At 43.3% G+C, this 12,199-nt stretch overlaps 1 protein-coding gene across 1 annotated transcript in view; it reads right to left on the reverse strand.

Annotated features, from left to right (window-relative positions):
• The window catches only part of abcb6b (ATP-binding cassette, sub-family B (MDR/TAP), member 6b), a 57,317-nt gene that overhangs the window by 10,981 nt on the left and 34,137 nt on the right, over positions 1-12,199 (reverse strand). The window contains exon 14 of the mRNA XM_038301375.1: positions 11,621-11,725. Within this exon, the coding sequence (XP_038157303.1) occupies positions 11,621-11,725 (105 nt within the window). The remainder of the gene's footprint in view (positions 1-11,620; positions 11,726-12,199) is intronic.

The raw sequence follows: 12,199 nt of genomic DNA on the forward strand, positions 1-12,199 counted from the left end.
ATTAATTAATTTCTTCTTTCTGTAGGTTCAGCAGTATTCATGCTTTGTGGCTATCGTAATGTATTTAAATGTCCAACAATGTGGTTAATGGCAGTTACCCAATGATTGGATAATAAAAGTTGTAATGATAGATCTTTTTTCCTCTAAGTACATAAAATAGTTTTTTTGTATTTACTCAGCTTATCTTTGTCTGGATGATATTCATTTTTGGATGACAAAAAAAGAGTCAGAGGGAAATGCAAGAAGGAAAATGCTGTTCTCTTCTTTTTTGCTGGACCTTTTAAGTTTGTTTCCCCTTCCCCTTAATAATGCAATGATGTACACAATTTTTTTTTCTATTTAAGAAAATGTGCAGATGTCTTCAGGTCAAAATTTTGATAAATATTATGATATCAATGCTGTTTTTAATTACCAGAAGGAACAAGCTAACAAAAGAAATTCTTATAGATTTTTAGGACATGATGTCCTGATCGCAGCCACAACAATGCATTTAACATATTAGCTGTGTCAGCCAATGAGTTTTATTACTTCCTCTTGATTTAAAAAACAAGACAGTCTGAATGTGATTAAAGAAATGATCGTGTGTGCACATTTTGATCAAAAAGTCTTCCTGCTGTGTAATTGCATGTCCTCATTAATCATTGTCCTCCTCATCTGAGCTAGCAGGTGTTTGCGTGCTATGAACTGTGCTGTTTGGTTTTTATTGACATTTTTTGGAAAATCAGAAACAGATTTAGATGAAAAACTTTCTTATATACACACAGACACACTACTTCACAGCTGGGTTAGGTCCCAGTAATGTGGTTAATAAATTATAGTAAAAGGTTCCTAAATAATGTAACAACGAGTCCAGACAGCAGATGCATGTGTGGGGTGTGTACTGTATGTGTGTTTGTGCGCAGTTTGTTAGTGAGCAAAGAGAGAAAAAGACTACAAATTCAGAGAAAAGTGAGGGTTAGAAGTAAGATTAAATAAGATGGTGTGGGGTGCTGTGATTGAGACAGATGCATGAATCAAGGGCTGGAAAAAGAGGAAGTGAATTGCAAAAAATAAAATAAAATGAGAGCCGTTTTTACTTAGGTTTGATCTTTTGGACTGTATCTACTTGGGAATTAAGACATAAAAGTACCTTCTTAGAAAAAGATACTTTCACATACACCCCTTTTTCACTTGTTTTCTGAATTATAAAACCTTGACATAAACAAACTAACTGCATTGTACTAACATACATCCATCCATGTATTTTCTGACACGCTTAATCCCAAGTGGGGTCACGAGGGGTGCTGGTGCCTATCTCCAGCTGTCTACGGGCGACAGGCGGGGTACACCCTGGACAGGTCGCCAGTCTATCGCAGGCATTGAACTAATACTCTTTTTGAATGTGTCCTTGGACAACACTTTTCTGTATTTTACTATACTGTGAAAAGCAGTGTATCATAGAACTTAAGGTTAAGAACTTAACTCCATGAGTGAGGTATCTCCCAATGGGACATGCCATTGGGCCTCCATAGGACACTTTGACCATAATCATGTCTTCAAGGCCTGGCATACACTGTACTATATTTTCAGTCATTGTACTCAGCTACAGCTCAAACTGTATGGTGAAATCGCAGGGTTTAAAGTTCACAGCTTGATGCATGTTCTTAAATGGTACGGCCCAATTCTCTGATGTGTATGTACCTGCTTACACTGCACGTCCAAAAACCATGTCGGACTCGGTGCCGAGAGATGGCGCTGGTTGGACTCATCAATCTCGGAGAAGGAGAAGAAGAATAACCCCCTTGTTTTTACATGTGCAGTGCATGAGGTTCTGGTAATTCTGGTAAATCTGTTCTCACTGAATGTCAAATATGTTTGATTTTTTTCCTGACCTTACGATTTCTGATTGAGAGGTGGTCATGTGTGGCTAATTGCCCCTTCTTCAGCCCTATATACTACACGACCCAGCACGCACGAAACTCTGCCCCGATCAAGAAATTCTTGCATGACAGGAGAATCGGCTAGAAAAACAGGCAAAAAAAAACTTACAGTGTATGCCTGACCAAAGTGAAGCAGCGCTGGCAGAGGTTTTGGGGTTAAAGTGTTGATAGAATCAAGCCATCCCCAGCAAAGATCTCAGCTTCTTCCTGGACCAGGGCAGAGGACAAGACTCGATGGCATGCACTTTACAGACCTACAGCCTATTGTCTCCATTCCCAATGATGAACCCCAGGTATTCAGTCCCAGACTGTGCAAAACACTCTTCTCTGGGTTGATGGTCAAGCCTGCAGATTGGAAACACCCTAGCACTTTCTCCAAATGCTTGAGATGTTCCTCCCATTAACCACTGTACATTGGTGTGGTACCTGATCTATAAGCCTTTCGCAAGTTGCTTAGACACCATGCTTTCCAAATGGCAGGCGGTATAAAGGAACAGTCCCCATGGAGACCAAAAGGTTGTCACTGCATGGACATCTCTGACAGGGGAAGCTACCAGTAACCCTTATGCAGGTTGATTGTCAACCAAAGTTGGTGTTCAGGTATTTCCCTTTTCCCACACGTTCAATCCTGTTCTCAATGATTCTGGTAGGCTCAGAGTCAAACTTGGACACAAAGTGTCAGAATATGCAGAAACAGGTTTCTAGGTCTGAAGATAAGAAGTCAGAAGAGTCTCCAAAGTGATTTTCAATCAGAAAATCAGAAGACAGGTTCAAGGTCGTTAACAGGCACGATCCAGGTAGCAGTTCGGAAACAGATCAGGTAAACAGAGCAGAACATGGGCAACCAAAACTCAGAAGTCTGGAGATAAAAAATAGTCAGGATCAGATAATCAGAAACCCACAGGAAGGATAGAAAACTTTCACTCTCGGCTCGAATAATCTATCTCCAGTGGCTGGAAACAGGCAGCTTAAATAGAAAGCAGGAACAGGTGGATCTGATGAGTGACAATGAGCCAATCCAGGAGGATGTGGCTAGGCATATGGGTGATCAAAGACTACAACACCCGTCTACAATTGTCTGTTAGACTTTCTCACCAACAGACCTCAGCAAGTCCGGGTTGGACCCTGATGACACATGACTGCATCCCTAGGTTCACAACCAAACACATCAAGTTTGCAGATGACACCACGGTGGTGGGCCTTATCAGAGACAATGACCAGGACTACACAGAGGAAGTGGAGCAGCTGGTGGGCTTGCACAGAGATAACAGCCTGACCCTGAACGTGGAAAAGATGAAGGAGATCATCTTCGACTTAAGGAAGAAACGGCCTAACCACGCTCCACTGCTCATCAACAGCTCAACTGTAGAGGCGGGCAACAGTACCAAATTCCTGGAGGTGCAATTCACAGACACCCTCACCTGGACTATGAACACCTCCTCACTGGTCAAAAGGGAACAGAAGTGTTTGTACTTCCTGCAGAGGATAAGGAGAGCCCACCTGCCCCCACCCATCCTCACTACCTTCTACAGAAGCACAATAAGGAGCGTTCTGACCAGCTGTTTCACCATGTGGTCTGGAGGCTGCAACGCCTCAGACAGGAAGAACACGAGAAGAGTGGTGAGAACAGCAGAGAAGATCATCCAGGCCTCCTCTTCCCTTCATTAAAGACATTTTATCCCAGTGCTGTGTGTCCCGAGCCCGTGACATCATCAGTGACCCCTCACACCCCCACCATGGACTGTTCTCCTTTTGCCCTTTGGGAAGAGGCTTCGAAACCATCAGACTGTTGAACTGTTGAATACTCTAATCAAGTCACACATCGAGACATTGTATCACACTAAACATCATACTTGCACTACATGGCGAATCTTCAAAATAGAATCTTAACTCAGTGTTTTTACAGCATTTTGCACCATATCTTTTTGTTTTTGCTGCTCTGAACCCTCCATATCGGTGTCTTTTGCACCATGTATCTCCTACACTGTTTACATTTTGATCACTGCTGCACTTTATAAATGGAAGCATTTATTTTACTGCTAAGCTGCTGCTCATACACTGTAAAAAAGCTTTATGTATCGCAATTTTTTTGTATAGACTGTGTAGAGGAAAGCTTTGCTTGCTGTAATGCCCATTAATACTTTCCTTTGATTGCTCAAATGGGTATAAATCTGTACATGCCAGTTATTTTATTCTGGAAAAAAAAATCCAAAAAATGTATATTCTTTTGATATATTTTTATTATTGTTTGAAAAGTATTATAATCGAACTTCTTGTCATGATTAGTTTCATTTAGGGCCGAGGTGCAGGCAACTGTTGGCAGAGGAGTGATGTGAAATAGTGTCTTGAATATAATTAAAATGGGTTACAACTTGAACAAGAAGCATAAACAGAGAACAGGGAAAAACGACTGATTATGAACCAAAGTAACCAAAGAAAGCAAAAAGGAAAAATGACAACCTCACATTTTACATACAGGGTATGTTGTCCTCACTGCAGTGTATTAACTGAAGTTATCCAACAAGTTAAACTCTGATGCAATAACCAGGAGACTGCTCTGTAGTTAACGTTCCACTGTTGTTTACTTGAAGAATCCAGCATTACATAGCAGAGTGAAAACTGTAACAAAACAAAGTTCAACTATTTTTAATTTTAAGTTTAGCTTCACATAAAGTCTGATGAATTAACCTATCTTAACACATGAATAAAAACGATCTTTTTAACCTATTTATTACATTTTCTTTCTACTATAAACTTAACTTAAACTATCAATTATTTAACATAACAATGACTTTTACTTACGACTTTGCTTCTAGCATCGTTCACAGTCAGGAATTCTTTTCCATTTTCAGCAGATAGAAACCGAATGTGGAGTAACTGAATACAATGCAGGAAGTAGTAAGGAAACTACAGGAAACAGTGTCAAAATAAAAGGTCCTATTCTTTCTCAACTTTTCATCATAAAAGTCTATATAAATCGCCTCAATGGCGACACACTCCCCGCCTGACCGCTGTGAGGTCACTACACTAGCATGAACATTAAACTTAACTAAGAACTACAACTGAAACATCAGTCCTTTCGAAGAAGCAAAACAGTTTCGGTGACTGGTCTAAGGTAGGTCTTTGACTGTCCTTGGTTTGTGGTCCTCAATTCCACCTTACGGACCCTTCCATCTGTTCCTGGAATAGCCTTTGTGACCACTGCCAAGGGCCAGTTGTTACGAGCAGCTTGGTTGTCTTTGAGGAGGACGATGTCACCATCTTGCAGGTTCTCGTGTGACGTTGTCCATTTCTTTCGGCTTTGTAAGGTTGACAGGTAAGCTTGTCTCCAACGGTTCCAGAACAAGTTGGATAAGGCTTGTACTTGTCTCCACTGCTTGGTGAGGAGGTCCCTGTCTGTGAAGTCACCTAGAGGTGGTGGGACGCCGACTTTCTGTGTTAACAGCATCAGTGGCGTGAGGATGTATGGATTCTCTGGATCATTTGATACTGGAACTAGTGGTCTTGCATTTAGAATTGCGGTCACTTCTGCCATCAGTGTGCACAGAACCTCATGAGTTAAGCGAGTGCTGTGATCACGGAGCATTGAATCCAGGATTCTTCGGGCTACTCCAATGAGGCGCTCCCATGAACCCCCCATGTGTGAGGCATGAGGCGGGTTAAACACCCAGGAGCATCCTTGTTGTTGCAGGTACCTCTGCACCGTGTTGTCCGGTTGGTCTGCACTCAGCCCAAGTTCTTTACAGGCTCCGATGAAATTTGTGCCGCAGTCTGACCTCAGTTGTTTGGCTGGTCCTCTTATGGCAAAGAAACGCCTCAAAGCATTTATGCAGCTTGAGGTGTCCATTGAGGTAATCACCTCGATGTGAACTGCTCTAGAGCTCATGCAGCAGAATAGTATTGCCCAGCACTTGCTCTCAGGTTGCATCCCTCTGGTGCGTCTGGTGGAGACGTGCCAGGGCCCAAAAACATCTAAGCCCACATATGTGAAGGGAGGACAGGCTGTAAGGCGCTCTGCGGGCAAATCTGCCATTTGTTGTTCTTGCATCCGACCTCTAAGTCTGCGACAGGTGATGCACTTGTGAATAGTTGAGTTCACAAGCCGTTTGCCTCCTAGGATCCAGAGCCCAGCAGCTCGTATAGCACCTTCTGTTAGATGACGGCCCTGATGCTTTACGTGGGCATGATGGTATCTGGTAAGAAGCAAGGACACGTGGTTTCCTTTTGGGAGAATGACAGGGTTCTTTTGTTCAATGACCATGTCTGCATTCTTCAGTCTGCCTCCAATGCAGAGGAGGTCACCTTGTAAGATTGGGTTGAGGGAGCGTAGGCAGCTGTTCAACTGAACTTGTTTTCCCCTCTCCAGAGCTTCAAATTCCTTCACAAAGGTATTCCTCTGAACAGCTCTGATGATGATTTCTCTTGCTTGGGAAAGCTCATCCACAGAGCGAGGTAAGTCACAGTGATGCCATCCCTTACACTTGTCCGTCGGAGCTTTGAAGGATCTTGCTATATGAATCAGAAGAGCGATGGCTCGTTGGAGAGTGTCGAATGTGGAGAACCTTTCAAAGCGCTCTGTGCTGAGAACCTTCTTTTGCAGGTCAGCTATGTAACTCTTCACAACTGGACGAACCTCTGCATCGGACTCCGGTGACACTAAGCGGAATGACTGAGTTAGTCCTGGCTGAATAGACAGCTTGCGCAGGAAGGTTGGTCCAGTGAACCACATCGTCTGTGTGAGGCCTGCTGCTGGAACCGACCGTGATACCAGGTCACGGTGTTCACGTAGTGCCACTGTTCTGGGATGGTAGATTGGCGTATATGCTGGACACGATTGTGGACGTATACATAGAACCGTCTGGACTGGTTGTAAATGTATCCGAGGACAACTTTGCTATCAGTATAGAACTTGGTGGCATCCAGCTTTAGATCCAACTCATCCTGAATCAGCTCAGCCATTTCCACTGCCAAGACTGCTGCACACAGTTCAAGTCTGGGAATGGTTGGGTCTGATGGAGGGGCAAGTTTGGCCCTTGCCATTACAAATCCAACATCCACCATGTCTCCTTGGATGACTTTTAAGTAGGCCACGGCACCAATGGCCTTTACCGAAGCGTCGCTAAAGACGTGGAGTTCTACTCGCTCGGCCTTGGTTGGACAGATGCCTGTGTATATCCTAGGTATGTGAAAGTTCTTCAAGTTTTGAAGTGAGTTTCTCCAAGCTTCCCACTTGCCTAACTTATCTTCAGGTAATGGGCTGTCCCACTCTGATGTCTCAGAATTCAACTCTCTGAGAAGGTCTCTGCCTTGGATCGTAACTGGAGCCAGAAACCCTAAAGGGTCGAAGACACTGTTCACCATTGAAAGAACCCCTCGACGGGTGAATGGTTTGGTGGCGGTTGTCACAGAGAAGGTGAATGTGTCGCTTGCTATTTCCCACAGAAGCCCCAAGCTTCGTTGGGTGGGTGACTCATCTCCACTGAGGTCCACATCCTTTTTTGGTTGTATGCAGTCCTGGCTTGGAAAGGCTCTCAAGACAGCTTGACTGTTTGAGGCAAATTTGTGGAGCCTCAAGTTAGACTCAGCAAGTGAAGCTTGAGTCCTATGGAGAAGCCCGATAGCCTCTGCATCAGTTGAGACAGAACATAGACCGTCGTCAACATAAAAGTTGCGTTCAACGAAGTTGACTGTGTCTGCTCCATATCTCTCTGCTCCATATCTGATGGCTCTTCTGAGCCCATAGATCGCCACTGCAGGAGATGGGCTGTTTCCAAAGACATGCACCTTCATTCTGTAGTCAATTACCTCTTTGGCTACATCGTTGTCTTTGAACCATAAGAACCGCAGGTAGTTTCTGTGCTTTTCCGCCACAAGGAAGCAGTAGAACATTTGTTGAATATCTGCCATCACAGCGACCTTATCCTTTCGAAACCGCATGAGCACTCCTAGGAGGGAGTTGTTCAGATCCGGTCCTGTCAAGAGCACATTGTTCAAGGAGATCCCAGACTGTTGGGCACTTGAATCAAACACTACCCTGATTTGATCAGGTTTCTGTGGGTGATACACTCCAAAGCTTGGTAAATACCAGCACTCTTCTTCTTTTAGCTCTGGCGCCACTTCAGCATGGTTGTTTTTCAGCAGTTTGTCCATGAATTCCACGTATTGCTTTTGCATTTCTGGCTTTCTTCTGAATTGGCATTGGAGGGATTCAAACCTTTTTACTGCTTGCTCGCGGTTGTTGGGAAGCTGTTGCCTTGGTTGTCTGAACGGCAATGGAGCAACCCAGCTGTGTGAATTGTCTCTGTAGACTTCTTTGTCCATCATTTTTAAGAAAGTTTCATCTTCAATTGAAAGTGCTAGCTTATTATCCTGTTTGGTGCGGTTGAACACATTTTGACCCAGACTGTATTCCTTAGCTCTGGGTGGTAATGCACCATTTCTAGGCAGTCTGTCTTGAAGTTCTTCTTTAAAGTGCAAAAGGCTTGTGCATGACTGGAAGAGTGAGGGCCGATGACAGTCAACCATGGTCGTCCGGAAGGAACTGACATTTGGCTTGTGTGTGTTCCCTAGACAGACTTCTCCGACCAGCACCCAGCCCAAGTCAAGGCGTTGCCCAAAGGGCGCATTGGCGGGGCCATTTATTTGTTCCCGTACTTTGTGTGCTCTGATTGCGTCTCTCCCTAGTAGCAGGAGGATCTCAGCTGTGGGGTCCAGCTCTGGGATGTGTTCTGCTACCTTTGACAGGTGAGGTTGATGAAGAGCAGCACTTGGTGTGGGAATTTCGGACCTGTTATCAGGTAAGTCATTACACTCAGTGAGTGGTGGTAAGGGAATTGTAACTTTCCCATCCAGAGACTCCACAATAAATTCTGATGCCCTTCTGCCAGAAGTTTCCACTAGCCCAGAACATGTTTTCAGCTGGTAAGGATATGGCTTAGAGTGAATGTCAAACTTGTCAAAGAAACTGGACTTGGCCAACGACCGGTTACTTTGGTCGTCTAATACGATGTAGGCCTTAATGGCTTTGTCTGGGTGGTCTTTCTGGTACACTCTTGCCAGGCATATTTTGGAACATGACCTTCCAGCTTGTCCTGTGCCGCATACTGTTGTGCAGCTTGAGCTAATGTCACGAGTGTCGTTTACCTCTTCACCCTCCCCGCCATGCTGTGGCAAGGTCAGAGGAGTCATAGGTTGAGATGCTGGTCCCGGGTGCATAGCTGAGACATGTTGGTTGCTGTCACACTCAAAACACTTCACAGTTGTAGTGCAGTCCTTTGCCATATGGTTGGTTGAGCTACAACACTTAAAGCAGATTCCGTTTTCTTTCAGAAATACCTTTCTGTCATCCAGAGTTTCAGCTCTGAAGGCTTTGCACTTCTTAAGTGGGTGGGGTTTTGCATGTATTGGGCAGATCTTACTCAGATCACTGAAGACATTTGTTCCTGTAGGAGTGACATTGATCTTATGAACTGCAATGGGTTTCTGGATGGTTTTAGGAAAGGCACTTTCAGTCCTGACAGGTAATGTTGTAGTAACATTTGAAAGGGTAAAGCTGGGGTCATTTCTTTTCTTGGCCTCATAACATATGAATTTCGTGAAGTAATCGAATGGTGGGAACCGTCCTCTATTTTCTTCTTTGTACTTAGAACCGACCGAGATCCATCTTTCCTGGAGTCCATGAGGCAATTTGGTCACTATAGGCTCAATTCCTCGTGTTGTGTCCAGGTAGGACAGGCCTGGTAAGTAGCCATCTTCCTTAGCACACTGCACTTCCATAAGCAGGTCAGCCAACTCTCGTAGCTTCAAATTTTCCTTGGCTGAGACTCTGGGAAATGCATCCAGTCGGGTGAAGAGGGCCTTTTCAATCACCTCTGGGGCTGCATAACACTCTTGAAGACGTTCCCAAGCTTTCACTAGGGCTATTTGTGGGCTTGCTATGTGCACTGCACGGAGGCGTTTCACCTGGTTGCTGGATTCTTTGCCAAGCCATCGTGTCATCAAATCCAATTCTTCAGTGGCTGTGAGACCAAGTCCTTGGGTGGCATTTTTGTATGATGAGAGCCAAGCACGATAATTTTCAGGTTTATCATCAAACTCATACAAACTTGTATTCACTAGGTCACATCGAGCTAAATATTGTGCCAGGTGTTCAGTTGCAGGCATACTTTGAGTATTGGTCTGCTGGGGGTGGAAAGATGGAGCCCCGACATTTAATTCACTGATCTGCGAGATGACACTCTCGGAAATAACCCTGGGCCTTTCTCTGAAAAATGGATTCTGGCTGACTGACTGTTTGGCTGCTGGTGGTGCATAGTCCAAGTCATAGTCTGTAAATTCCACATTGTTTCTGGTGTCGTGTGAAAACACCTGCGGCTGATGGTGTGAAACAAAGGGGTTGTTCGGGCTGTAACTGAGAGTGGCAATTGGCTGCGTTGGGGGTGGACTAGCCTTCATGACTGTTTGTTGAACAGGGTTAGTGGACTGGAAGTGAGTTTGGATGTATTCACTCGTTCGTTCATGTTTGCTTTGTTCTATTAAGTTTGTTTCATCCAGCACAATATAATTGTTGCTCCCTGTAACTGCTGACTCCCAGACAGCTGCTACGGCTTCAGCTTCTGCTGCTTCACGGCATATGGCTAGTGTTTTAATTTCAGTCTCTTTTTTAACTTTTTCTATCTTAGCTTTGGCTTCTTGCTCAGCATACTCGGCACGCACTTTAGCAGCTGCTGCCTTTGCTCGTGCGCGAAGTAAAGCATTGGTTGATGAGGTAGAAGAATGACAGCTGCTTCCAACTTTGCTTGATTTATTAGATCTAGTTTCCATCCTGACTCGATGTTCAGTGCTAACTTCTCAGTCTTTTCACTATGTTGTCCTCACTGCAGTGTATTAACTGAAGTTATCCAACAAGTTAAACTCTGATGCAATAACCAGGAGACTGCTCTGTAGTTAACGTTCCACTGTTGTTTACTTGAAGAATCCAGCATTACATAGCAGAGTGAAAACTGTAACAAAACAAAGTTCAACTATTTTTAATTTTAAGTTTAGCTTCACATAAAGTCTGATGAATTAACCTATCTTAACACATGAATAAAAACGATCTTTTTAACCTATTTATTACATTTTCTTTCTACTATAAACTTAACTTAAACTATCAATTATTTAACATAACAATGACTTTTACTTACGACTTTGCTTCTAGCATCGTTCACAGTCAGGAATTCTTTTCCATTTTCAGCAGATAGAAACCGAATGTGGAGTAACTGAATACAATGCAGGAAGTAGTAAGGAAACTACAGGAAACAGTGTCAAAATAAAAGGTCCTATTCTTTCTCAACTTTTCATCATAAAAGTCTATATAAATCGCCTCAATGGCGACACACAGGGGGAAGAGAGGAAAAATATGGCACCACAGTTGGGGATTGTCAGGAGGAGACGGAGAACAGCTTTAATCAATGAAGGGAGGGAGCTGAGAGAGGTAAGAATTGATCAGCAACAGGCAGACACAGCAAAGAAATCTAATATAGAATGATACCAAATCACCAAAAAGGACCCACTACACAGGAAACAAGACAAAGACCTCACAGAAGATATAAATTTGTTTAAGTGCTTTAATTCAGTAAACCTGAAAAGTTAAACTGAATAAAATGATAACTTCACATCTCCAAGAATAGTGGGATAAATTAACAGCAGCATTTCTTTACCTTGGAGATGTCCTGGCCATCAATGCGGATGCAGCCATCCTGGGGGTCAAAAAATCTGACCAACAGACGCAGGATGGAGCTTTTTCCTGATCCAGACGGACCTACCTGAGCACAGACACACACAAAAGAATCGTTTCTACCTAAACAAACCAATGTAAAATCATCAACATGATCTTAAATCTCTGTACCAGCAGCATTTTTAAAGAAAGTAAACAAAAACTCACATAACTTCAAGAATCCTAACTATACCAAAAATAAATATTACTGCAACATCTTAAATAGTTTCTATACACTTTTAATTCACATGTTTGCTATTTATCTGACCTTAGCAACCATAGCTACTTGAGATGTTCTGATACCATTTTATCTTTCCTGACATGATTCTGATGCTTGTGCTCTGCGGAAACATTTCCAATACTGGTATCGGAATTTCAACAACAAATAGCTACTTTAACTCATACCCATACCCATGATGTTGACCATACCAGTGTAAGTAAACATAAAATATCATAAAACATAGACAAGGTTTTTACTCATGAAAGGTTTCAGTTAACTGTTCACATCCTATCTTACCAACCC

This window comes from Cyprinodon tularosa, unplaced genomic scaffold (genome assembly GCF_016077235.1).
Source record: "Cyprinodon tularosa strain WSP-4 unplaced genomic scaffold, ASM1607723v1 ctg467, whole genome shotgun sequence".
Classification (NCBI taxonomy): domain Eukaryota; kingdom Metazoa; phylum Chordata; class Actinopteri; order Cyprinodontiformes; family Cyprinodontidae; genus Cyprinodon; species Cyprinodon tularosa.